Genomic DNA, 27,808 nt, shown 5'->3' on the forward strand with positions numbered 1-27,808 from the left:
AGGGAAAACGCGTAGTGTTAACAGTGATAAAAAGTGCATCTGTAACTACTACAGCCGAAGAGACAAGAGTCGAAAAGACAAAGGCGAACTGACTGAGCATACGGCTAGAGTCAAAGAGATAGAGTGGAATAAAAGCGTAATAGAAGATACGATCCCTCGGGCAAAAAGGGATAGAGATAAGGAAATAGCTGAGCGGAACTTCGAAAAGGTGCAAATTTATGTGAAATGGTCGAAATTTTGAAAGTAAACCATTAATTCGTCGGTCTGTGAATCGATCGGAATTGAAGTCCCTTTTTGTGGCTTCTTTTATTAAAATTTATAAATTCATAGATGCAGTGAGACACTTTATATTCCCTGCCATTACGTTTCCCCAAGACGTGACAGTTACATGGTCGGTTAAATTAGTAAACGTTTGCGCATTTTAATGTGTATTAAAAATCCACTTTAAAAGTGGATAGTGGATTATATGGCATATAATATATGTCATAAATTAACGTTATAAGTCAGATAAAATTGAATTTTTTATTGAATTATATTGAAATATATGGAGAAATGAAAACGTGAATTTTATACAGACATATATAATATTCTTACCCTTTTTTTTACTATTTTTTTCAATAAACCTTTTTTGCGATTGTTTTCATATGAACCTTTTTCTCACTTTTTTTCCTTATATTTTTTTTCAATGCATCTTTTTTTTACTTTTTTCATATACATTTTTTTTCCGACTCTTTCCTATTTTTTCAATACACCTTTTTGCACTTATTTTCATATGCATTTTTTTCTTCTATTTGTTTCAATACTCCTTTTTTTGCACATTTTTTAATATACGTTTTTTCTCTACATTCTTTTCGTTGAACACACATTTGGGGGTGAGATTCTAACAAATAAAACAAAATACAAATCACTGGTTTTTATTGTTTTACTTCACTACGAACTTCTTCGCGGAGCTCTCAAACCCGCGCCGACTGCGCCTCGTATTATTTTACAAATTTTATACAAATAAAACGTCAAAAGTAATGATTATAAAGAGTAAAACTGTGTAGATCTTCTCTTGTTGAATGTGTCACATCTAGTGATATCGCAACTTTTCAACTGCGCATGAAACTAGGTTAAAGCAATTATTCACATTTTTGCAAAAAAGTAGATACACCTAAACGTTTTATTAAAAAAAGTCCACTTCGTCCGTCTCTGCCTAATAACTAAAGGCGTCTTACTTAAAACGGTTTTCTTGGAAAACAACCAAAACTGTCCGACAAGTTTGTTTTTAATTTTACGCAACCGCGATAACACCAAATCACTCTAGCCGCACCCCCACCCCTTCTGCCCTCGATCAGTTACTGTCTTGGTCAGCCACGTGATTGGTTTCCGGTTGCTGTTGAATCCGATCCTGCGCTTGGGGCGGTTTAAATGCCTGCGCGTACGCGAAACGTTGACGGCATTTCGCGACGAAAGCGTCGATTTGCGTTTGCGTACAGGGACCCAACGACCCATTGCCCAGGTGCTTAAGGATATCTGTACATATCTGAAAAAAAAATACCACTTTTTTTACCATATTTGGAGAATTGCGAACACTCACCTCAATATCTACATCACTGTATTTCTTATTATCGATATTTGAGACTAGATTTAGGGCGTCCTTCTGTGCCTTGTTGTCCAACTGATAAAGAACTAAGGCTCCTTCCAGTGAAGCCTTCAAACTATCTTTGTTGCTATTTAGGAATTCTTTGTTCAACACATTTGGTTCTTTGGTGCTCAGCAGAGCCTTCGTCTCGGTGCTTATCTGCAATTTCAATAATTCAACGCTGGGAAACTTTACAATTCGTTCTAAATAATCCCCTATTAAAGGTCTGTTTTTTACAGTATTACACGCGCTCTTAAATCCACAAGGGATATAAAATTTGGCCTCATCGGCGAAATGACTTGAGAATTATCTTAAGTGGTTAGGCTTAAGTAGGTAGTAAGATTTACAACTGGCTTAAAAAGTGCGTGTACAAATGACGGTCTTCAAAAGGGACAAATAAGACTCACCACTTCCAAAACAGCAGGATCGTACACATGCTGGTTCTCGTTGGCAACTTCCAAAAATCGAATGCGGCAGCGATGCAGTTTGTGATGATGAGGATCTACTTGATGGGCCCGTTTGAGTGATTGGAGCATTAGAAGAATTTTTCCTTTAGGGAGAAACAAAGTTTTAATTATGGTCTTTAGTTGCTAAATAAACTAACTTTTCCTATAATAAACCTCGAAGGCCATCAAATGAGTTTCTATCCGGTCCCTCGCTAACGCCTGCAGGGGCTGCAAAAATTTGATGGCTTGCTCCAGGGGATCATCAACCTATGAATATTAAATGTGTTTACCTCGTTGAATACGAGAACAACAATGGTAATTTAGATAATCACCCTTGCTAATTTATCAGGTATAAGTTCGTCCAGCTGTGGAGCGTCCGCTTCCACATCTCCTTGTTGTCTGGACTTGTGATGCTGGTCCCGCTTCACTTGAGCTTCCCTGGCCTGAGCACTCTCTTGTTCAGCTTTCTTTTTCGCCTTCCTCTGCTTGTTCCTGAGCTTCTTCAGTTCCGACGGCGCTAGATTTTCTGCAAGGTAGATACAACGTAAGTGAAAGTGTATCAGGCCAAAGAGGTCAACAATCATTAGCTTAATAACGAAGTAATTACTATTTATGAAAATTTAAAGGTGTCAAAAAATGTAATTTATGCACAATCGTTGTGTTTGGCAGTATAAAGAGAAGTCCCGCAAACGCTCGGGCCACAGTACGAAGCCCACTAAAATGGTGTCCAAAACTCTCATAGTCTTCATGGTGGTTGTGGCCTGTGGCCTGGCCCTGGAGCACAAAATCGTCGAGCAATATGCGTATCCCAAGTACGAGTTCAAATATGGGGTCGAAGATCATCACACCAAAGACAAGAAGGAGAGAGAGGAGAAAAGGGACGGACATAAGGTAGAGCAGCAGTACAAGTGGGGGGAAAAGGACAGGAAGGTTGAAGTCAAGAAATGGGACACCGATGGGGAATTTGTGAAATTCGAGGTCAATGTGCCCAAGCATTGAAAGTAGCCATAGGACTTTGTAGCTGTTTTGTTCTTAATAATATAATTGTTTGAGTTTATTTTTTCGAGTATGTCATTTGCCCTTAATGCGCGATTTTTTCGAGTACTGGTTTATGGCCATGTTGTCAATCAATTGAGGTCAAAATACCAAGTCATGCGGGTTTCTGCAGAAATCACAATCTAACCAATAGACAGGATTTAATTAAACGTTTCTGTTGTGGAAGTCTCATGTTCGGACGCAAATAGAAAATACTACAGTTTCGGAACACTATATCTAGTTACCGTAATTAGTACAAAAAATATGGGGCTGTTTTTTCAGCCACCAAAAGCTCCCAACTCCTCATGCCAAAAGTGCTTTGGCCCTTAGGCCGAAAAGTCGCGCTTAAGTACAAAAAATAGAGCTTTTCCCCTACTATAGAATGGACTTCAATTATTAGCAATATTTCTAGGATTAATAGTAAATTCTGGCAACATCGCAAAAAGTTTCAAGGATGTTGAAACACTTCCCAAACTAAAAGAACTGCAACCGCCGCAACTGGCAATTCTCCTTGCAAGCCAGAACACACGTAAAACTCTAGAGTTTTCAAGTAAATTAAAATTTTCAGAAATCTATAAACTAAAATTGTGCATGTCTGAAAATACAATTCGCCAGTTTAAAAAGTCTTGATCATTTTGCATCATTACAGGATTAAAAGGTGGATCTGGCAACGCTGAAGTGTTGGGACGCATTGACGGGGGAGTGATTTTGACGAAAACAAAAGCGAAGCGCAGTGTTGCCGAATCAACTTGCGAGTTGAGACTTTAGGGCACTGGAAAATCGTATGTTCGTGTGGTCCAAAATCGAGATAAAGAAGGCAAAAAAGATTTTCTGGAGAGTGCCGTGAAGCTTCTCCCCCACTATAGTATAACAGCAGTATTTTACCCAAAAATGTGAATAGTTTGGGTTGGTTCTAACTAATCAATTCGAATAAGTGATTTTATACAACTCCGATCTAAAATTTGGAAAACGATTGTGAGCTTCCTGAGGGTACCTATTTAAATTAAAGCGAGCAACAGTAATTTAACAAGTTTATCTAAATCACGAGCCGAAATACTACTGTAGAGAACACTTCGTGTAAGCTAAACAGTAAAACGCATATTTCTATAAACTTAAAAGTGTTATTGCAATTGCTTCAACACCAGCGGCAAAACATTTTCCAGAGTTTTCCAAACCCACCAGAGATTTATCTAAAACAAATATGTCCTGATTTAGATCTGAACAGAACGACTTCTTTATCCGGAACTACTTACACAACTTGATTCGAACCGGCATTAGACCGACTTGAAATTCAAACCTCTTCGATCAAACCATTAAACATTCACTTAATTCCTAATACGCCGTCTATTTACAATAATTAATAAACAGCGACTTAACTAATGAACTTTTACTACGGTAATAAGGCACACGTAAAATGTTAATTCGTATTTTTAGACCCAAAATTTACTAAAACCCGCTCGAAAACCATATAAAAGCCTTTCGCGGACAGTTTCAAATCACATTTCAATTGACACTGCATAACAAACATGTTGACCAAAACCCTCATAGTGTTCTCCTTGGTGGTGGTGTGCGCCCTTGCGGTGGAGTACAAGACGTTCGACTACTACGCTTATCCCAAGTACGAGTTCAAGTATGGGGTGGAAGACCCGCATACCAAAGATAAGAAGGAAAGAGCTGAGAAGAGGGACGGACACACAATTGAGCAAGAATACGCATGGGGTGAGAAAGACAGAGAAGTGAAATTGAAGAAGTTGGACGAGAACTCGCAGCAAGTTAAATTCGAAATCAAACATTAATAGGGGAAATTGTTTAGGTGAAGTTGTAAATAGTTGCGAATGGAGTTTAAAAAAGTGCAAAGTTCTTCGTGACCTGAGTGTTGATGGGGATGAAAATAGTGTAAATTTCCAGGTTCCACTTGTAGTCTTTAAGGGGTTGTTTTGTTGACAATAATAAATTTTTTGCTAAGCCCTTCAGTGTTTAAATTAGTGATTTTAGCTTAATAGGGAGTCGGATCAGTTACGAAAACCAATCTTTTGTATCGCAAACCTCTGGTTAACATGGGACGAAAGTGAAGAAACTTTGAAAAACACGACCATTTTTTTTACGTAATTAATCACAGAACCACAAGACCTGCCACGTGTTTTTCACCAAAATCTGCAGAAATTGACTTCCTTTTCGGTTCTCAAATTATAGGCCCAAACTCCAATCGTCCAATTCAAATTTGCAACCGGATAAGTGACACCAAATATTTGCAATGGATGACTGTAGTCGTGGCACTCTTCATTTTAATCTCTCCTCCAGGACGATGGAAACCCCATAAATAAGGCTATCTTTTGTTATTTCACGTGGTAGATAGAGACAGCAACATGATCTTGGAAGTCAGTTTATTGGCAGAAACAGCCCTGACACAGAGAGGAAAAATGAGAACTTGAATAGCCAAAATGATTTTTTTTTTGGGAAAATTCTTGACGAGATCTTTAATAGTTATAAAATTCTTATTACGGTAAAGAAAGTATTATTGAAGTGCTGGTAACTCGACCTGAAACTTAGTTTCCGTGAATAAGGAAATTAATAGGAATTTTACCCCTCCGTTAAAGTTAACAGAACTATAATAATTTGAGCCTAAGTTGGGTGCAAGTTTAAAGCGTCGGATTGTGGGGGAGGCGTTATTTTTTACCTTTTTGCTATCCCACTGCCAATTGACAGGAATTTGGCATTTATGTCCTCCATGCAGCTTCGACGTTTCCATGTCCGGTCGCTCTACTCTGACCAACAAAATGGCAACAAGACTTTATAGTCTCATTTATGTTTTGTCTGCGAATTTCGCAGCAATTTTGAATGCCGTCTCTTGTTGGTAAATATCAAAAGGGCTTTGTTTTGTTCTCTATGTAGAGACTACGTCGGTCCGGTGTGGACGTGGATACAAAATTTAATATCGCTCGTGTTACGTGAATGTTCATTCAGTACTAATTGCGGAAGTACGGCGGAAATATGATTAAGGAATTGGATAGTTGAAGAAACGTCCACTTCCTTCAACAAAAAGTTTGTCCAACTGTCTATGGAAATTCTATTGAATTATGTCGAGAAACACCAACGTATTTCGTCAGATAAACCTATGTGGTCTTCATCATTCTCTTTCATTAATCAGTCCATGCCTTGCGCGTCTTTGCCATGTGGTTCTAACCCAAAACTGCTTTTCTTTTCGTTTATTTTTAGCAAAATATGATAATAACCAACACAAAATCCTCGTAGTCGTCAGCTTCCGCATCACGCAAAGCGTTTCGAGATTTCCAGTGCCACCTTCAAATCTTGTTTTGCTTGGAATAAATGCCTTGCGATGTGGACGTGGTCACAAAACTGTTTTGTCGCTAAAAGTGCATATAAAGGTGTGTTTCTGTTTCTTATGTATTTCTATTTTGTCAGCTGGATGGGCACGCGGCATTAGATCCAGATATCTCCTGTTGTTCGTAGAGTTAGGTCCGAATTATTAAAGTATTCTGGTAAATCGCTAACTTTGCAACGAGCACATTTTTTCCTAGAAATAGGGCAACAGATCAATGGCCAGGTTCTATTTCCAAACTTTACGTGCCAGCAAAGTTCAATCAACTTGTCGTTATTGATTAAAATAGTTAAAGAAGCAGGGCATCACCACCTCTATAAGTCCCTAAAATAACGGTGTCCCAGTGCAAAAACACGCATTTTATTGAAGGAAAAGGAAACATGAAACAACAGAACTCAGACAAGAATAAATAAAAACTAAGCACCCCCTACTTGAAGACACTAAACCTAATGATGAATGGCAATCTGGACAGGCACGTCATGGGCATCGACTTTAGCCAGTTTCACTATACGGTCCTTCTCCCCCCAAATATACTCCTGCTTGACCAAGTCACCATCCCTGATTTCCGCCCTTTGCTTGAGGTCTCCAGTATGAGGGTCTTCGACTCCGTACTTGAACTCGTACTTGGGGTAGGCGTAGTAGTCCACCAATTGAACGGCGTAGGCGCAGGCCACCACTGCGGTAAGGAAGATCAGGGTTTTGAACATCTTCGTATGGTTCTACTGCTGGAAGCTGACGAACGACTGTGATTTCCAACGATCCTGGACCAAGCTTTTATACCGGTCACCCCCGACGGGGCCTTCAAAAATTTTTGCAGAATAATCTAACATGACAATGCGGTCGAAAAATCTCATTACGGCGGACTAACGAACGAGTCCTGCGAAAAAATTGGGCAAAACGCATTTAGGTTTGGCTGTTAATAAACGGGTTGACATGGTGTTGCCCAATGGTAGCGCGTGCCATGTAAGGTTCTCGCCTTCTGGTTGCGCATTTTTGTTGACACCACAACTGGATCCCGGCGCCGGCGTCAGTGAGAAGAAACATTCTTCAGAAATCAGTCAAGAAGACCCTTTGTTAAGGGTTATGAAACATTACACAATTTGCAGAATTATCAAATAATTATATGGGTCTCATATCATTAACTGTGTCAAGAATGACCATTTTATCCGCAGTGACATTAGGACAGGCGATTTGACTTGCTAATCACCTTCGTCACCACTAAATGCGTATGGTAAATAATGAAATCTATTGAGCGTATCGACACGGTCTAATGATCACGGTGCATTTATCTGTTTTAGATTAACACATTAGCCTAATCTTGTCCGAATTTGTATAAATTCCAGTTAATTATTAGAATATCGCATGGGCTTCAAGAGAGCTTAGTGAGGAAGAAATTATATTACAAGAGCCCTTAGGCAGAGCCCCCTCTTAAAAATCCAATTTCCGCAATATAATAGAAACACAATAGCACCTATCTTTTTCCCCGTTCTCACAATGCCATGAAACATGAAGTGCATGCCAAACGAACTAAGATGAGCAGAATATTATATTCCTATGCATAAATTTTCAAAGGAGATACGTGGTTCGAATAAACCCCCTTGAGAGGGAGGAAAAACCGTTGTACAGTGACTGTCAAAACCATAGTAGGTTTCATGGGTTTGTTTTAGCATTTAAATTAGTAAATTATTGCTTAAACCAGCGAGTGGGAGCGAAATATTACAAACGACAAAATATATTACATCATATGAGGGTTCATATGAAAATTTTAAAAAAATTGCAACTACGTGGGAAAGAATATTAAGATTTTCAAAATTTGGAATCATTAAACGATATATGATTCTTGGCAATGTGGTGAAGGAAGATATTCTCAGAAATTTCACGCTGTTTAACGTGAGTTTCTTGACAATATGGTAAAAGACCGGTTCTTTGGTCTTAGTGCTGTTGTTGGTTGTTTAACTTGACCATCACAAGTACCTCAAGACGTTAATTTTATTAATTACATATTTATAAGAAAGGATCATACAATTAAAACAACCTAAAAAATGTAATATCGGTTGACACCATCAATTCCTTCAAAATTCTATAGAAATTTCACCCCGTCCCCAAAGTGCTACTTCAAGGATTAATTTGAATTTGTGGCAAACGCGAACTCTTACATCAGTTCTGTCCCCTGCTAAAGCTCCCTATTGCGAAACACCACCTGAACCTGAACATTATCGAATAATCTGATTTATTTTCGTGGCATGTCACATTTAGGTGGGCTGCGTGGATATTAAACAAGATCGAAAATGTACTACTTTCGAGATAAACTAAATAAGGAACCTGCTGACAAGCATATGAAAAATGGCTGTGAAACAACGCCTGCATGCGGCTGATAACTGCAACAGCCACAAGGACCTGTATGAAATTAGATATTTTAATTAATAATCCTGCCAATATGCCATTTCATTGAGCCTAATTAGAGCATGGAGTGGAAGATAGAAAAACGTTATTATTCCCTGCGAATAATGGAATTTATTTAGATTAGTGCTCGTAAAAATGCAACTAGTCCAAAGTCACCTCATTATTATGGCATTAAACTAATGATTTAATAAACCTGAAACGTTTTGATTATAAATGATTGTTTTAATGAATTGCAGTGCTGCCACGATACACAGTAATGAGCAGAAAAGATTGTCATTAAATAGGCTAAAATACCACAGTTCATGTCAGCCTTACAGCGCATAATTTAGTTTAAATCACATTTGCTCCCGCACTATTGTTTACATTTGTCAATTTGTTTAGGTCGCCAAGCACATGATGTAAATACCTGCACCGTACGTGAATATTGTCCCAATTCTAGTTAAATCTGATGCAATTTCCTCACATCTGAGTCTAATAGGAATAGGTATTTGGGAATAGGCAGCTACTACGACATCTACATTAAATTATGAATCATGACACCCTGCACGTTATAATTAAAGGAAATCTGTTCACGTTAACTTACAGCATATTAGACAGGCACTAGCGATCAAATATCATTAATGTGGCCATCTTTCCTACAGATATCAAAGTCGCGTTTAACTAAATCTTGACGAAACACCTCAATCACTTGCTACATACACATGTTTTGAAGCTATTTATTCGGTTTATAACGTTACCGTTAACCCGTTTCCTTCAACAGTATCCCCCCAAATGGTACCGACTAAAAAAATCGGAACCGGCCACCCTGACAATGAGGCATGTTGCGGGCCGAATCGATCCCCAAGCGAGTTTCCTTGCATTTTTCTCGGTGGCCGCTACCGTTTCGACTACTATAAAAGCGAACGACAATGCCCAATACTGTATCAGTTTTCTTCCGAATTTGATCAATCACACTCTAAAGCAGTCGAGTTCTTAGAAACTAAAAATAATGTACTCCAAAATTTGCATCCTACTGGTAGCCATCGTGGCGAAGACCGCCCACGGAGGACTCAGCTACGTATCCGGAGGTTTGGGATTGGGACTAGGAGGATTGGGCTTAGGGGGCGGTTTGGTGGGATTGGGTGGCGGCTTGGGAAGCGGCTTAGGGTTGGGGCTCTCCAAAATTCAACCTTTGGCTGTTGCCACCCCTACGATCTCCCTAGCAGCCACTCCATTAGCTTTGGGGACGGGATCTATTGGCCTCGGTGGTCTCGGTGGTAAGTTAATTTTGAGTTTTCGTGCACAAATTTTTTCGAGATATCGGGATATTCCTAATTAGCCAGTTAATTCAAAAATGAATGACCAACGTTCCTACACCTGTAATTTCTTGGTTGCATTATTTTGATTCATCACGAAGTGCCTGATCGTCACCAATATGTAATTATTTTGTTTTTATTTAATTACTCTAAGAAACGCTGAAATATGTCCTTTAAAGCTTAATTCTTTGTAATGTGATGGCAAAAATGTGCAGTTCTCAGTACATCTCTTTGGAACACAAATAATAAACAATTCAACAAATTTAATCTGAAAATATCGTCACTCCCCTAAGTAAATTTCTTGACAATTTGGTAGCAACATTTTGTACAGTTCTTATCACTTTTATTAATTATTGACTCGAAGTTTATCTCTTGCTGCTTCCTAGGTATTGGCAAATCAGTCGATTATTACACAGTTCCCAAATACGAATATAAATACGCTGTGGGTGACCCAAAAACCGGAGATCAAAAGGAACAATCTGAAGAACGTTTAGGAGATGTCGTCCGTGGCGAATACTCCTTAGCTGAACCCGACGGTACCATCCGTGTCGTTAAATATACTGCTGATAAGGTAAGTTAGCAAATGAAAAAATAAATTGTTTTAATTTGGAATTATCAGGTGAATGGATTCAACGCACATGTGTCGCGAATTGGCAAAGCTATCCACCCAGAGAAAACCTATATCACCGGAGGGCTTGGATTAGGCTTGGGCCTCTAACTACTTACGTCAAACCCTTACAAGAAAATAAGACTGTATCACTGCACCTTGTCTGTGTTCTTGATGGTTCACTGTGCCATTTTACTTTGCGTATATAATATGAATTTCGGACTAACTCTTCTATTGCATTTTAGTATTATAATTGTTCAATGTATAATATTTTTTTACATGTAATATCGCTTTTGTATAGTGAGTTGCTCATCTTATTTATTATGTATAGACGAAAACTGGCATTGTCCTAGGATTAATAGTTCTGTAGCTGATTGTACCTATGTGAATCAATAAAGTGTTCTTAATCACTTTAACACTCCGAGTCTCTCTTCCACGTGTCTTCTTCAACATTCCTAATTGGATAATAATTAGCTAACGGCTGGGCAATCCAATTTACCGAAATCGCATTACGTGTACGGGGGCGCAATGCGGAAACAATTCGAATTTGCAATTACTCCAACGTTATCTATCCGAAAATAATAACGTTGTACGTTACGCGACTTCTAGCGTTGTTATATTTATCGAAGCGATTTTATCGGTAATAGGATTATGTAAAATATATTTTAAAAATCATCAAAATGGAAAAATGCAAATTGGAAGAGAAGTTTATTAAAATAATAAATAAAAACATTAAATAAGTGCTTTAGTTGTGTTTTTGAGAGATGTGAGATGTTTAAAGCAAAGCAAACAGTACATAACATTTTTCAATTTAAATTCGATTTCTATACTCATGGAAACGAAAAATATAGATAATTAAGTTCCATTATTTTTGCCACTTTCTAATATCAGATCACTGTTTTTACATCAAGGTTCAACTCTATTTCAATTATGCTTTCCATCCAATCAGCGTGTGCCTTCGGAAACTCGAACATAAATGAGACGACTCAATTAATTTGACAAATACGAGAGAGAAAGAGAGAAAAAGGAAAAGATAGTGAGGTGAGTAGGAGAGAAAGAGGACTCTAACACCGTACTCTCGATTTCCACTCAAACAATATCATCAAGGCATCTGGGCACGTTGAAGAATTATCCAGCTTTCATGCATATCAAGATAGTGTACTTGAGACCACCACAATCTCATTGCCCAATTAGATTAAGAAGTTACACGAACATATTCGCCGGCTTCATCAATTGGAGGTGACTGGTGCAACTCCTCTTAGATGGAACATCCTTGAGGCCCACACGTGGTAAATGCACTTTTTGTGCTTATCGCCTTTTCCACTTAAAGGGATTAAATTGCGTAAATATCTTTCGCAATCATTTGCGTATAACTTGTTACTAATTGCTTCAAGTACATCTATTAAAATTTTAAACAAAAATAAAAAATACTTCATTTTTCTTGACATTAAGGTGGATATGAAACTACCACATAACGCCATGAAGGTTACAAACATTCACTTTTCATGACATTATGGTGAACACAGAACTGCTGCACAGTAGGATAAAACAATGGCAAATCACCAAAGGTTCGACAAATCCATACTATAATACATTCATTCGGGACTAATGTAAGGTAATAAAGATCACATACGAGAGTTCTGTACATGACTAACGAAATCACTACCAAATATAGGCTAAAATAATCTAGTTAATGTATGTTCTACTTCACAGCATCTACACAGCGTTAAATTTTACGATAATTTAGATAAACAACAAAAAATGTATCACCTCTTCAGAAACAATTGTTTACCATGACCAGGAAAGTGAGGGGCCCCATTGAATGACCGAAAATGTAATCGAGGGACGCAATCTTGGGCGGGGCCGGCTGTTGCACCAGCTTAAACAATTGTGCACCCACAATAATTGCGGTTCCAAGCGCTTTTACTCCACTTACATACATTATCCACGGTCCGCGGATTCCTTAGTAAAATCGATCCGACTGACAATCGGATTATGGAAGAAAATGTCGCTAGAGATAGATGTAATTGCTAAATTGTCGGCCAGCGGACAAAGATCTAATAAACTGGGTAAAAGCAATATTGTGGTCAATAAAGTGCAGTGCACTTTCAACGATTACATTTTCGCATAGTTTTAAAGGAAACCTTGAATGAACAAAGCGCCATGAAACGTTTCACTACCGACGGCCGCGCCTTGCTACTTCACTATCTCTTTGAAACCTTAAGGCGAAAAATTGGTATTAAAACATAGTGACTGATTTAATATGTGGAGAGGGCTGTAAAACATGCTTCTGGGATTCATTCAGTAATTGCATTAAGGATAAAGGAGCAAAAGTAAGTTTATTGGCGATCTTCAGACAAGACAGATTTCCCTCAATATAAAATCAAAATCATTTCTCGATAAAAATCCTGAAAAGCTTTCGGCACTGATGTATGTAGTTCCTGTATTCCCTAATAGGGAATGATTTTATTACCATACTACTGGCAAGATGCATACTGGTCCTGAATCGAAAAGTAAATTTCTCCTACTAAGGATCAAATGATGAATGTGCTGATATCAGTGAGACAAATTACAGGAATACCAATGCTTCTAGCCTAACAAAACCTATCAAAACTTTTGAAATTATTTCGATGTTTGTAATGTTACAAAATTACAACTTTTTAATTTAATAGATTAAAAGTTATAATAATCAATCCTATGCGGGCACAAATGAACTTATTACTTGATTATCAATGACAGTGAATAATGACACCAATCACGCATTCACAACGTGATTTATGGCTCTCAAATGGTCGAGGACAAAAAGCACTTTTCAGTCCGACTATTCAATACCGAGAATTCCGATTATTTGCCTTACATAACAATTTTTACAAGTAGCAATTCACCATTTTAAGTATGGTCTTCCAAAACAAGACCACTAGGCGAAAAAATACTATTTCCTTGCATTCAAAGCGTCTACTCTAATAATTACCGAAGCTTACATAACCGCTGGGTGTGGCCCCCGGCATACCGCCACAGAAAAAAAATGACTGTTCAATATTTGCAAATAGAAATAGTACATTTTTTTTCAGAGGAGCTGCGTTAGTCTGTCCAAGTTGTTGAGAAGAGAGTTCTGATATTATAATTCATGGCATGGCCAGGACGACAACAATAAAGCCAGCAACAACCGACTTTCGAAGCTCAATTTCGCCTTATAAGGAAATAAAAATGCCGGGCACGAGCCCAGAAATGAAAACAATGGTGTTGGCAAGAATTCGTGATTAGAGCAAGGACGATAGATTCCATTTTTACGTGGTCCTATGATAATTATAGTTGATGGTGTGCTCCCATTGGTCGGCCTTATACGGGACCACGGGGTGTGTAATTAATATCGACGACCTTCGCTATTGACAGGCAATTGACTCCAAAGCGGTTTCTCCAACATGTGTACAGTAGGTATTTACCAAGATTCGCAATTAAATGAAAAAGAACGTTGCTGCCATTGAACTTGAGTAGAGAAGCGCTAACGAAGCTCATTTTCCCATATTAATAAAACATATTAAATTCCGGTCGAAAGTAGTCTACTTAAGAGGTCTCGAGATGAAAGTGCTTCAGTTCAATGAGCATTCATTTACGTGAGATAATGTCTCCATTATCGGCCAGATTTCTTTTTGTTGGGATTTTCATTTATTAGAAAAACACACATACGGCTTTCTCAATGAGTGTCAGGCTAGAAAAAGTGAAGGCTACAATTATAGACAAGTGCACCCTAGTCACCAACTGAGCAAGACAGGCACGACAAATACCACCGTCTTCCCACAATGCCATTAACTATGACATTATCGCTTTAATAAAGGAAAAAGGACGATTCGTCCCATTATGATGTGCACCATCCGCAAGGACACTTTGCGCGACCTTTTAGTTAGGGGCGCATCTTCGTCACGAAGAACAACAGTAATTGCTATTATCGATGCACGGAATTCCCGCTAAAGAGCATGAACTTGAATACCTTCTTCAAAGGTTAAACACGGTCGTCTACCGAGTTAAATAATAAGCGAAGACGGCGCTTCGGAAGATCGTGCAGCGGGCACGCTATCGTTTTTTCTTCAGCGTTCACGGCGGAAAAAAATAGTGAAGTTGTTTCAGGTCAGTCGGCACACTGCGGAACAAATCCTTATTTGAAAAATTTCGACGAAAAAAAGTTTTCCAAATTTTGTCTATTCAATTCGTTAATTTTTTTTCTAAAGAGATTTTAAGAAAAATAAGAAATAGTGACAATAGCGTTTTATTCGAAACTGCTGAGATAACTTATAGAGCCCAATAGCTACCATGAAGGCGATATATGAAGCACGTGCTATTGTCATTTTCAGATTTCTATCGAGATCCTGGAGCAATTAATTATTAAATTAGGAACGAGAAGAAAGCTTTAGAAATTTGAAAAATCGTGATCACAGTCTTTATACTGGTGATACTGAGGCAGGTTTTCCCAAATTTCTGTTAGAAACTCAATCAACCAACACGCAACTTACACTACTTTCATTGAAGTTCTATTATTAGCCTACAAACAGATAACATCAACAAAATCTCGCTGGGAATAAAGGTTTCCACTTTATTTAGATTCAGTTCACTTCATAACATCGTCCTTGAAAAAATTGAAACAACTGACAACGTCGCAATATTTGACACCAGTTACATTCACAACGTGACGTCCATCAATGACGAGCATTATTTTAACAAATGCAGAACGCCCTGTTGCCATTTCACACATTCATCCCAGCAAAGCTCTATTTCAACTTTCATTCAATGACATTGGATGCAGCAGGCAGGCAGATTGTACTGCTACTAAATCGCTACTTTGCTTGATCCGTGCAATGCCGAACGGTTTATTAAGAGCCAACTGACGTATCATGATTGCCTTTCGAGAGATTTTTTGACTTCCTCAAATCCTCCGACCTCGAGTCTTGTTTGGGATTGCGCTTTACAGCTTCAAGGCTTAAAATGAAAAATTAACAAAAAAGAAGAGTATAAACGACATCGAAGTAAATGTGAGCCTTATTGAGCGGTACAGGTATCAAGTAGCGAATTTATTTTAACTGCTCATGCCATTCAACAGATAATTGGCTGACCACTCTGGTAGCTATCAGGATCAATTGATCGCAGCCATTTCCAAACGGTATCCACGTGGAAAAAGTGTTTCATGAAGCTATGCTTATTGAAAGCCCACAGTTCACATGAATATTTACGAGGTTTCAATCCACAATAGGCTCGACAATGCAACATATACAATAAGCAAAGCAAACTCGACATCTAAATTCCCTGCAATTGCATACGAAATTACACTTTTAAATGACTTTCTTAGTTTTAGCCGCAGTCACAATGCTTTATAATGTGCAATTGCATTGTTCGACGAGGAAATTCTTTTAGAGCTTTTTGCACCATTGCGGACATGGAGAAAAAAACAACTCCAAAACTAGACCCTCAGAAAAGTCCATTCCTTTCTATTTCGATTACGATTTGCACAAGAACACAATAGTGAAGTGTTAAGGAACCACGCCCCTTAAAAGGTCACGCGGCAAGACCACCTGACAGAAATTAGATCAATCGTGATAATACACATCTTAAGACACTCTGCAAAGTTATTTTTCCGCAATCCACATGGCCTGATTTAAATACAATGAAACGAAAAATTATACAAATTAATATTTAGTGACGAACACCCATGTTTACACAAGCATGTGGGCTTATGTGCCATTGTCAGTTAGCGTTACGAACTGCAGGAGGGACATCGTTATGTCCTTAATGCTCTTTCATAACGTACATGGTAATGGTATTTGTCATTTACGGTGGGATGCCCCTAACGAAAACTTCATTGCCCAAGAGAGACGCCCATGAGGACCTTATAAAGAAGATTGTCGTGGGCTCATTGAAAAAAGCCCTTTGAAAGGAGATTCTTCTTAGAGATGACGTTTAAGGCAGCATTGTTGAGACCAACAATACCACATTAATTAGCCATGTCTTAATTAACATCTTGTGTTTAGTGCGTCTGAATGAGAATTATGATTAAATCGAAAACATCTACGTATAAAAAAACCGAGAAAAAAAAACCTGAAAAGAACGCTAATTAAATAACCTGCACCTTCTCTCTGGAGTATATAAAACCGCACAAACCCGACTTGCAAGTTTCAGCTGAAAACAACAATAAATTCTTTTATTGTTTAAAATTAATTGCCCCCCGGTTGCAATATTGTGTATGATATAATACGCGCTTATTCCTATTTTTGCAATCTGCGGCTTGTTAATATAGTTCAACAATTTTTTATTGCACAAACTTAAGTTTTTGAAAGCACTTTAATAAGAGTTACGCTAGAACGCCTCGATGAAGGACTCCCGTTTTCGTATACATAATTTAATCGAATCTTGACCATTGTCCACGATCTACTTCCTCCAGCACCGTATTAGGAGATAATGAACGCCAGAGTAAACTGTGGCATCTGTCGGCATAGAAATTTGCAGTTTCACCGCCAGCTGACCACTTCAAACGACAAAGTGTGACCGCAACACAAGAAATGCATCCAAGGAACGCGGAATACTGGGAAGGATGCAGATCGTACGACATGTACGAAGAAAAGTGGTTCAAGGTTTAAAGTGTCTTGGGGCTTATTGTCAGGGCCAGAGCATGGGCGTGTCTACATATATAAAACATGTCTACAGATCAAATTCTTTGTTTTAGATTTCTTAAATTGTGCGGCTTTCGTTATAGCCACCATCGCTGCGGGAAAGCTACGCATTACCAATGCAAATTGACGAAAATTAATGGCGAGGAATGAGCAGTTCCTCTACACGGCGCGCAGCACTGATTACTGCAATTTTATGGTTTGACTGCAGGAACTTGATTTACAAGGTGTTTACCAGCACGTCAATTAACAATTTTTTATAGAAAAAAATAATGCTTCAGCGTTTTCTCTCAAAATAAAAAATAATGAATAATATCCATTACCGTTTACAAGCTCCCCATGCCGGCCATCCTTATCTTGGACGCCCTGGTCAATAAGGGACGCCTGGCGGATGCGTTAAGTGACACAAAACAATATCAATTTTATCCACAAATTATTCAATGTGTTATCTGCTTTTGCACGGGTCGACCTAGTAGGAGACTTCACAGGCCATTTTAGACTAAACAAGCATATCATGCACCTCCTGGAAGCGGAGGTGGCCCGCTCTGCAAACACTGCGATGCGGGATAGAAATCCGCACCCTCATACTCGTTATGTTTCATGGACAGTGTTCTCGTGTGCAGTTAGGAAATGCGTAGTTTTGTTAGACGACCGGGATTCTGCGTGACGAGCGAAACAAGTCCTCTCAATAGGGCATGAGTGGTATAAAGCAACATTTTCTAATGAGTTTTATACGCGATGATTGAATGATTTTAGTTTTTCGCGATGTTGTCGACGGCAAAATGTTGTAACTGACACGTATATTAATGAGTGATCAATAATCTCGACTTCAATTAACACGTTCGCCACGCTCTCGAGATAAAAAGTTCTGATTTTTAGGTAATCGCCGTAATTACTACACTTCATTAAACCACCATTACACCGATCGACATTAAATCCTGCTTGTTAACAACAAAATGTGAAACCCGACCAAGCGAACTTCAAATTTTCCTTTCAAGTTCTCGACTTGACGAAGACGAAAACGTGCGTTCTCAAAATGGTTGTAAAATCCAAATCGATCGTCAAAAACTACACGAATCTTCGACTCACGGAAATCAAAGTTTATCTTTAACGTTTGGGTTAATTCAGACGCTCATTCAAAGCATGAGAATCCTGAAAAAGGCTGACAATGACCAACTCAGTATTATTTGATATCGGTCAAGTCAGTTGCAAAGCACGAGTGATAGAGCCTCAAGAGTGAAAAATAAAAAACACACGCTCTTCAATGTTTTTCACGTTAGAGTGAAAAACATTATTTGATTTTGAAAAAAACGTATTTTTTAATTATTATTACTGTGATCTTTTTGCGAAACCCCTGCGATATACAGAGCATAAAACAATCGAGTTTAATGGCCGCCGGTCAGCCATGGCCAATTTATCAATATTTTGGTCCGAAATCGTTGGGGCGTGCGGAATCTTATTGTCGGAACTTTTATTTTCATCACGTATACACGTAATCGCCGCGGTTCCATGTGGGTGCACCTTTAAGTCAAGTCACATTACCAATCGCGTGCTTTGCCAAAGAAAAAAATTCTTCGCCACGATTTATGTTATTTGATCTTGTTTGATATTTCCCAGGGTTTAATACTTAAGTACAAGATAAAAAGTGAAAAGTGCAAGTACAATTTTCACTATTCTTATTGTTGTGCGAGTACCTAAATAAGTAAGTTCAGGGTCGTACCAAGAACACCGAGGTGTAACTGCGTTCTTAAATAGTTGGACCGTGAAATTTTGCTTAAGCCAATCTTTGTTGTAGATGGTCAAGATAATTGCGTTAACGCTGAAAGTCCTCTGAGGTTACGCGAACGTTTAACAAAGTTACGGAAATGGTCCACGTCGCAAAATCAGGATAATTAATATTGAAATTGCTTTCGTGAGCTTTTCGGCCTAAATACGTCTCTGCTATGCATGAACAATTTGCGTAAATCAATGGCATCCCATCACTCTCGAATAACATAATGCATTCGTGAGAACAAGATTTGAGACAATGCGCTGTACTTATATGTAAATAAGCGTAAAAATTGTCTTAGACTATATTATTATGCTCGATTCTCGGATTAATTAGGCAAGGTCAGTCACACGATCCATCTCCGCGGTTTCTCACAAACCCGCCATTGACTGTTTCTTGAAGCCCTTCTGAAAATCAAAGTGCCTTTAGGCTTTTGTCGAAGCGGGCAAATAATTAAGAAACACTCAAGGATAAACTGCGCAATTGATAATTATATTAAACTTACCTTGACGCGACGACCAAACGTTATGAAAACTAGACCACCTACCTGTAAAGAAAAAAAAAATTAATCACACATACCGAGCGCATTTATGTGGATCTTGACCATAAATCATTTCAGTAGGAAATTCATTAATAAGAATTAACAATGGCGTTATTCAAAAAACCGTCCAAAAAACCTAACGACTTCACACTTGGCTGCCGCGTAAAGGTGGGTACACCTTAAACTTGCAATAATTCCTGCATCCTGGATCCTTGTGCAGTGTCATCTATGCGAGTTCCACCTTAAAATCGTCACACCTTACCCTAATTATCACCCTCAGCTCTATCAAGGCCAATTAGTATCAAGGGCGTGTTCCGTGTAATTGCGACTTACGAGGGAACTCTAATATCAACTCAAAACGGTTCGGCAAATGGAGTGTGACGTTGCTAAACCAATTAATAAATGGGAAATTGATTTTGTTGTGAAAAGAGCTGTTATAATCCATGTCGCATATTGCAAAGCATAACCACAATATTTTCCATTTCCTAGCGGCCATACTAATTTACTCGTTGAATTTCAGACAATTAACGCTAAATCGGAACCAGAACCTGGACTCGTAATCCTTTTTTAAATCTTCTTTAAAACTTAATTAGGAAAAAACGAAGAACGGCAATTAACGATCAATCCATAAACAAAACAATTTGCGCGATTATCCATGATGAATTTGGCCGATTCAATTCCACTAAGTATCTCGTAAACAATGAAATTCCCCACCTGATGGGGTCCGACCACGGTGCCGACTTCTTCATGGTGGGCACCGGCCGCCAGTCAAGATTTCGCTCTGGGGGATACCACGCGAGCCTACCTGTTCTCAGTAAGAAGGAATTCCCTGTCTTGGAGGAATTCCCTCTGATGGTACTCAGGTTGAATCATGGGGATTCGTATGGTTTAGTGATGAGTCGGTTTGAAGTGATAACGTGAGTTCTGGTGGCGCTCGAGTTGAGTGTTTGGTTCCTTCGTTTGTAGACTGGATTTTTTAACATTAAGGTACTTCAATAAAACTAGCTTTAAACGGAACTGCACAGAACAAACCCCGTGATTATTACAGGAAACAGAGCGTTCGAAAATGATTATTTACAGCAGCTGTAGTAGGTAAACCGGCTGAGTACTAAACGTAGCTTTTCCTTTTCTATAATTGCCACATAAATGACAGTACCAAGAACCGCTCCAGATGTAATTAAAATGGAAATATCGGCCGAGAAATTTCCTTAACAAAGTTATAAAACGATTTTAATTATTGTTAACAACGGCCCAGTTTCGCAATAGTTGTTGTATAACCAATAAATTTCAAACACAGACATTAATTTTGAATTTTCGTGGTTCCGTACTGAATAGCAGGTAAATCGTGAAAAATCTACCGGGCAGAACTGATTATCAACAGAATCATCAATTAAACCGCTACTGCTTTTAATTATTTGCCTGATGAGACGGTTAAAGGGAGACTTGGGTCTTAGCAGCAGTGCAAACCAAATTATTAAAGTATTTAAAAGCGCATTGTCTTTGGTAAGTTTCTACCACGACCTTGGAAGCAGGACAATGTGTGCAAATGAACCAACTTGTACTGTCATTGCCGAAATCTTAATTAGATTCTTTTCAAATTTCGGACAAGAACGAGACCGTGACACGAGCCAAATGGTTCTCACTGTTCTCAACCTTAGCTTGAATGAGGAAACCATCCAAAAAGTTGAGAAAATGGTTATTATATTAATATATCGTGGATAATTTGAATTGTTATATGAGCGATCTCGGGATTAAGAGCCAAATTACTAACGTGCTGTTAACTTTAACATCAAAACTAGTTTCCATAGAAACCCACATTCCAACCAATGTCTACCTAGGCTCTATTTCAGAGGTTCCATGGACATTAACCTGCAGTCAGTGTTGAAATCTGGTAACATTAATAATTTGGCCCTACATAACGAAAAATATATGAGAGAACGGCAAGGGGTGGTTCCCCTAAACTTTCCATTGAAAAAAGTTAAAGCAGTTGGAAATTATTAACCTAAATATTAATATGTACTTCCAAGTATGAAAATAAAACATTCCATCATCCGATTACTTTTTTGATTAACAATTTAACAGTTGTTTAAAAAGACTGCAATAATATTCAGACGAAGCCTCCATTTTCGCCTCCAAGGCAACGTTTGAACGTAGAAATTGCATGTCGGCTTACGCTGTTTCAAAACACACACGTGATAGAGAAAGATGGAGACTTGATAAGGAGCGCCACTTGCGATTATCTGTAATAGATAACTAAGCCACACAGTGGAGGCAAATCCAAATCTTAAGAGACAAATCAAATCTTTCTCATTTGGCTCTTACAATTTGGACAAAATTTGAGTGAAAATGTAATATTCTATTATATCTTTAATTAATATTCTATTAAATGGGTATATACTTCTCCCCCCCCCCCCAAAAAAAAAACACATTTGAAATTTTAAAAAATTGCAAAGTAGCTAACAAGACGATAGAATCTCCACATGACACGAGTACGGTAAAAGGCGCCATATGCGTTGCTAGCCATTTGAAATACCGACATGCAAATAAAAAAGGTATGAGTGTGAAAAGTTCTCGTTATGTCGGCTGGTTTGAATATAACCTACGAGAACGTGATCCCGTAACAAGTTTATGTCCATTTTCAGCTCGAACTGCTCGCAAGATCAAATGGCAAACGAATGCCTACACCCATAAACTTTACCCATAACCGCAGACTAAATTTAATATGTCCAATTAATAAATGTTTGATCCTGTTTACTCAATATCTGACCCCTATAAATCACGATGTTTTGCGCATCTCTGACGCACATTAACAAGGTACTACTAAAAACAATATTTGACTTAAGATTTAGAGTAATTAGCCGTATTTCCAAAGCCATTTAATGCAAATGCTTGACCAATGAACAAACAAAAAAAAATAAGCGGGCACAAGACAAACAGAGGCAAGGATCAATTGCGCCACTGAAAAATGCGGAAAGCGATAGTTACCGATCGTTTAGGGCTATTAAACCGGTTGTATTCTTGAATTTGAAACTTAATGGCCCGGATTTCGACATAAAAAATTGAACTGGCAGTTTATAATGTAATTTTCGGCAGAATGACATATTGTTACCAATGGTCTAGTTCGTAAAGTGATTTATGCAACTGGAGCGAAAGAGTTCCTGTGTATTGTTCTTGCAATGATCCCATGAGTCACCTGGCTAATGTTGCGCAAAAGTTCTCCGAAAATATCTACCAAGAATGCAATGAAAACCGATTATAACCCCATACAATTTCCTGCGGTTAACCGAGCTACTTAGGTTTTAATTGCATATAACCTGGGGATATATGGGCGTGCCCACTAAAACAGAGCTGAAAAATTTGGTATGTTACATGAAATTACCAACGTCCAATGCTACATTCGAATTTTGCTCAAACTATACAAACTAACCACCAGAGATAACAAAACAAAAAAAGACCGTGTAATTAACAAATTAGCATTAATTTAAGCTTGCAGTTGACAGCTAATAGTTCATACTCAGCTTTTGCACAACTTGTCCATTGTTTGTTTGGGAAATTTTGCCTTATTGTCTCGCTGCAAGGTGTTTTGGTTGATTCGCCTACATTTTCCTATTTAGTTCACGCCAAAAACTCTCCGATTTAACCTTACAGCAAAGATAATTGCGGCTGCAGACCCCCTGGTTAAAATAAAAGCCGCACATTCCACAAACTACAATTAAGCACTATAATTTGCTCAAGTGTGCGATCAATGTTTCGACATAGATCGGATGTTCTTTAGGCTGACGCTTGAAGAGCAATTTTGAAATATCAGATTGAGTTAATTTTTTTGTGCAATATATCAATGTTTACACAGTTAATAGCAGAGACCAATGACCTACCCAGTCGCATACCAAATGAGACTTTTCCTTATTTACTACCATTCTGGGCTATAACTTTATTTAATAGCTTACTGCCCAAGTAAACGTACATATAGACGGCAGGAACAAAAAACGAAAGTGAAATGCCCTGCAAAGCAAAATTCGCGTCCAAGAAACGTGATTGGACTATTTTTTTCGGAGTGAGATAAGTATCTATTAGAAACCTAAACGTACGTCTACCGACGACATTATGGACAAAACGGCCTCCAAGACGACCAGATTTAATGACCACTGATAATTTGTCTTTTACGAGGCAGGCAAAGGACAAAGTTTGAAATAAATTGATATTGCCGAGTTATTAAGGCGCGTTAAAAGGACTGTTAAATATCAGTGCGTTCTGACGGCCTTGACAGAACTATGTAGGTACAAATGTAAATTGCTGTTTAAATAATATAAGTGTGAAAGTACCGCCTCATAAAAAACAGATGTGATTGATTAGATGCGATATCGGCACCGATGGCCCTACATCTTCGCCTTCATATTGCATTTGACCGTTTGCTTGGCAACCCCGAACGCTCGTTTACATCCCCTGCAGAGGCAATTGCACCGCTTAGTCGGCGGACACTTGCGGATTTTGAATCCGGACCCCAGCGACGATTCCGAGTTGATTACTGCCAGGTAAGTGGCGAAATCCAGTTTGATGAAAACAAACACTAGAGCACTTTAGTGCCGGAGAAAACACAAAAAAACAGAACACAGGAAAAGGAGGGGATGAAAGGAAAACGCTGTCGCAACAAGTAGCCGACGGCAAGTATGGGTTGATTCAAAAGGAGCTGTTCAAGAAACCACCCAAAAGGCCTGGGATTATAAGCTATGCCTCTAACCATGAGGTAACGTTAAATTAGATTTTTTAGAAAAGTCGTGTATTAGGCTTTTTCAGGTTCCTAACGACAATATCGCGACCCTTGGAGGACTGACGAAAAACGACATTTGGTTGGCCGAAAACCACCTTTTGGTAATTAAAGGTGGTGGCTATCCGGCGCACGACGATGCCAAACAGGATTATGTGGGGCAACTGTGGCAGCCCCTCGACGACTACAACGCACCTCTGCATCAAGTATGATGAAAAGTTTGCATTTGGCAGGATTTACAATTTCTGCATTTAGGTAAAAATCCCCAAAAACCCGGCGGTCCCGCCGCCCTTTCCTGTCCAGCTCACCGACGACGGGCCCCTTCAAATCTTGGGCACAAACTCTTCGAGAACGCTTAATGCGTCTGCAGAAACGCCGGCCTACGCCCTACCTCCCCCGCCAGGTTGGGACGGAGAAATCCCCCCGCAAAGTCAATATTTCCCGGACGCAGGTAACCACAACAAAAGCATTAACAGCTTCGTCATCAGTGACTACCAATCATTATCATCCATTGACTAATTCATATATAGGCTCTCCCAATTCCGATCCGGCCAACCCTTCTGCCGGGGAAGTTGCGGTGTCAGTACCTGTCTCGGGGGAACCCCCAGGGGGGATGCCGTTCCCCCCCACCTTTTTGAACGGCAGTTTGCCGCCTTCGTTCGCGCATTTACCTCCTGGGGTAGCGATACTACCAGCTCCCCTAGGTAAGTGTTACACCGGACCCACATCATGTATATAAAGAGCCATTGTTCAAGTTAACCACTCTCACAAAAATTAAAATTCGAAGTTATAATTGACTTTGGACGTTTTAGGGAACGCAACGAACACAGATATCCTCGACGAAGACGACCCATCAATATATTATCCTCCGCCTTACAGTTTTTTCTACCCCAAGGATAATTCAAGTTTGGTAGGTAATCTTTCCCAATCCTTAACGCTCTTACTAATAGACTTCATTTCTCGCTATTAACCCGTTTAACTGTTTTCTTTCTTGTAGGTCTTTCTATGGGATTCTGTCGCATTCGGGCTGCAAACTACACTAACACTTACTCTCCATCGATGTAGTCACTAACTTTCAAAATCTAAACTAATCCTAAACTAGTGCGCTTTCTTCCTTACAACCTCACAAAAAAAGTCTTCTTCTTTTCTTCATGGGTCTTCACATGTCATTTTCTGGCTCTACAATTGTTATTTCTAGGTGCCACCCGGTCCGTTAGTACCGGGCATTATTTTGCCACCGCCCCCAAAATTCTTTGCGCCCCTCGAAGAAGATTCCGCGACAACCACAAGAAAACCCACACATACCACTAAACATGTCACTACAACACAAGCAGCCACCACAACGAGACGGCCTCTGGGCAACGAAATTAGCACTACTAAAAGGCCAACAAAAATCGTTCCTACCAAAGTGTCTGTTGTTAAGAACTATAGTAAAGTCACTGTTAGGGTGCACACCTCTAGAAGACCTCAACAGAAACAACCACTTGAAACTATCAAGTTGCTGAGAACGACCATTCCAACTACAGGAAGGCCGAAGATGATCACCATTCTGCCAGTTCATGTGGATAAATTGAATAGGACTTATCTACCTGTCGGCAAAAACAGGAGGCCTCCGGTTACGGTCCTAAAACCAGTGAAAAACGAATTGCTGCCACCAAAAGAACAACCGTACAATAATGAAATAGGTCCTAGACCGGTGAATTTAGACCAAATCAACAGACATCGGCCAGATTTCGGGGCAAATAGACAACAACGGCCTCAATATAGGGAAAACCAGTATAATGGGGCTGTAACCACACAAGTGCCTCTTAAGTATCATAAGACAAATGTGGAGGTTAGTTCGGTGTCGCCGTCGCAAGAGAACTTCTCTATAGGTATGTATTTGCGGTAAAAAAATATGAGTTAAAATGAAGTCAAAATGAGGAAATGCTATCATAAGTAAGCAAAATATGAAACTCTGTAATCCAAATAAGGTTAAGAATTATTATTCCTTGAAGCCAGAACACATCACATCATCAAATTAACACCATCCCTTACAGGTTTAAGAACACAGCACCCCAAATCCACCCCACCCCCTCAGACTAATTTCTACTACTATGAGGAAACCGATCCAGCCCTGAATACCATTACTACTGAGAACCCGCGGCCCAAGCAAAACCAGGACTACTACAACGACTGGAGCCCTATTTTCGTCGACGTCAAGTCCTCTCCGCCTCCTCCACTACCCTTAATCAGAACACCAGCCAATAAACCCCAATATATTTACGTCACTGGTCGGCCATACGAGAGCGAAAAACCTCGCTTCCGTTACGTACCTCAGAGGCCCAAAAACACTTTCAGCATACACATCGCGAATTTGCAAAGCCATCTACAGCAGCACTATAGCACCCACAGGTCCACGCCCAAGCCAGTGTATCAATATAGTTTTGAGGCTCAACATTACCGGAGGCCTGAAGGAGGAAAAGCTTTTCGACCCTCTCCATTAATGGATGGAAGTGAAGACAGTTTTAAGCCAATTCCTCAGTATAGTGTGCAAATTCAACCAGCCATTGAAATAGTGCCAACTCAGAGGCCTAATTACCAGCAGGTGCAACAGCTCAGCGTAGACGAGCCTTCGTATTACAGCTCAGAACGACCTCCACAGCAATATTTTCAAGAAGAGCAGAAAAATACGCCCGCCTATATTTCCGATCCTTTGCGATTTTTGCCGCAACGCAACACTGAAGTGGTGGTGACTCCTTCGAAACCTATAGCTGAATTCTCCTATGAAGTCACTCCAAATCCAGTCCATCAGGGTTATTACACGAAGCCAGACGAAGGCTATTTCGACGAGAACACGAAACAGTATTTTTCGGTCTTTGGGAGAAAATTGCCCAGCTCCACTACTCCTTTACCTCCAGTGGAACGTCCCCCTTTGAGGCAACGTTATCAAGATAGACCTCTAAGTTTGGAGAGTGACGTAAAAGTAAATTACGCAGAAGTGAGACCTGCAATTGAGGGGCAAAGCGAACACATTAAAAATGATAACAGGGCGGAGATCGTTAAGGCCATAGAAATCACACCGCCTCCTTTCAATCCAAGAGGCAGAGAACGTTATATACATTATCCTCTACCGGGGGATCAGGGGGCGCACTTTTATTTCCTCACTCCTCAGGCCGAAAGAAGGAGGCAGGCGGGGCAGTTTTTCTTTGAGAGAGAAGGTAGAATGCGACGGGAGGAATCTAAGATGGAGAAGGACGAAAAGAATGATAAGACGTCATGATGTGCCTGATAATGCGGTATGAATTGGTCTGTGATCAGTTGTAATTTTAGGAAAGAGACATTTATAGGA

The 27,808-nt window shown here is 39.3% G+C and overlaps 3 protein-coding genes and 1 long non-coding RNA gene across 9 annotated transcripts in view; 3 read left to right on the forward strand and 1 right to left on the reverse strand.

Annotated features, from left to right (window-relative positions):
* Positions 1-898: 898 nt before the first annotated feature.
* The window catches only part of Naa15-16 (N-alpha-acetyltransferase 15/16), a 30,060-nt gene continuing 3,150 nt past the window's right edge, over positions 899-27,808 (reverse strand). Inside the window, exons 12-17 of one of the 2 annotated variants that reach the window (XM_066396534.1) lie at positions 19,677-19,718; positions 2,403-2,596; positions 2,229-2,337; positions 2,032-2,174; positions 1,580-1,783; positions 899-1,525 (exon numbers count right to left, since the gene is read on the reverse strand). In XM_066396534.1, coding sequence (XP_066252631.1) covers positions 1,334-1,525; positions 1,580-1,783; positions 2,032-2,174; positions 2,229-2,337; positions 2,403-2,596; positions 19,677-19,718 — 884 coding nt within the window. In that variant the 3' untranslated portion in view covers positions 899-1,333. The remainder of the gene's footprint in view (positions 1,526-1,579; positions 1,784-2,031; positions 2,175-2,228; positions 2,338-2,402; positions 2,597-19,676; positions 19,719-27,808) is intronic. The other variant, XM_066396535.1, reaches the window with a different exon arrangement.
* LOC136413147 (uncharacterized) lies at positions 2,481-3,127 on the forward strand. The gene is made up of 2 exons (XR_010752451.1): positions 2,481-2,614; positions 2,740-3,127. It is a non-coding gene; the product is annotated as an uncharacterized lncRNA (long non-coding RNA).
* LOC136413126 (adult-specific cuticular protein ACP-20-like) lies at positions 9,766-11,166 on the forward strand. Its single transcript, XM_066396508.1, has 3 exons — positions 9,766-10,104; positions 10,530-10,714; positions 10,763-11,166. The coding sequence occupies exons 1-3, from the start codon at positions 9,837-9,839 to the stop codon at positions 10,859-10,861; spliced, it is 552 nt and encodes a 183-aa protein (XP_066252605.1). The 5' UTR covers positions 9,766-9,836; the 3' UTR covers positions 10,862-11,166.
* LOC136413143 (uncharacterized) lies at positions 20,477-27,786 on the forward strand. Of its 5 annotated transcripts, none has more exons than XM_066396529.1 (9): positions 20,477-20,699; positions 24,066-24,244; positions 24,294-24,456; positions 24,507-24,683; positions 24,733-24,928; positions 25,008-25,181; positions 25,290-25,387; positions 25,676-26,351; positions 26,475-27,786. In XM_066396529.1, exons 2-9 carry the CDS (start codon positions 24,066-24,068, stop codon positions 27,737-27,739), a joined length of 2,928 nt encoding a protein of 975 aa, XP_066252626.1. In that variant the 5' UTR covers positions 20,477-20,699; the 3' UTR covers positions 27,740-27,786. The 5 variants fall into 5 exon arrangements, with proteins under 5 accessions (XP_066252626.1, XP_066252630.1, XP_066252629.1 ...); XM_066396532.1 differs by having other exon boundaries at positions 20,478-20,699; positions 26,517-27,786; XM_066396530.1 differs by having other exon boundaries at positions 20,481-20,629.

This window comes from Euwallacea similis, chromosome 13 (assembly GCF_039881205.1).
Source record: "Euwallacea similis isolate ESF13 chromosome 13, ESF131.1, whole genome shotgun sequence".
Lineage (NCBI taxonomy): Eukaryota > Metazoa > Arthropoda > Insecta > Coleoptera > Curculionidae > Euwallacea > Euwallacea similis.

What these genes read in the sequence shown, in the direction of transcription:
- LOC136413126 (XM_066396508.1), top strand. Translation starts at nt 9,837, where the DNA reads ATGTACTCCAAAATTTGCATCCTACTGGTAGCCATCGTGGCGAAGACC. An exon ending in TGGCCTCGGTGGTCTCGGTG is followed by an intron (nt 10,105 to 10,529) that starts GTAAGTTAATTT and finishes GCTGCTTCCTAG; the next exon opens with GTATTGGCAAATCAGTCGAT. An exon ending in TTAAATATACTGCTGATAAG is followed by an intron (nt 10,715 to 10,762) that starts GTAAGTTAGCAA and finishes TGGAATTATCAG; the next exon opens with GTGAATGGATTCAACGCACA.
- LOC136413143 (XM_066396529.1), top strand. Translation starts at nt 24,066, where the DNA reads ATGCGATATCGGCACCGATGGCCCTACATCTTCGCCTTCATATTGCAT. An exon ending in TCCGAGTTGATTACTGCCAG is followed by an intron (nt 24,245 to 24,293) that starts GTAAGTGGCGAA and finishes AGAGCACTTTAG; the next exon opens with TGCCGGAGAAAACACAAAAA. An exon ending in GCAAGAGAACTTCTCTATAG is followed by an intron (nt 26,352 to 26,474) that starts GTATGTATTTGC and finishes TATTCCTTGAAG; the next exon opens with CCAGAACACATCACATCATC.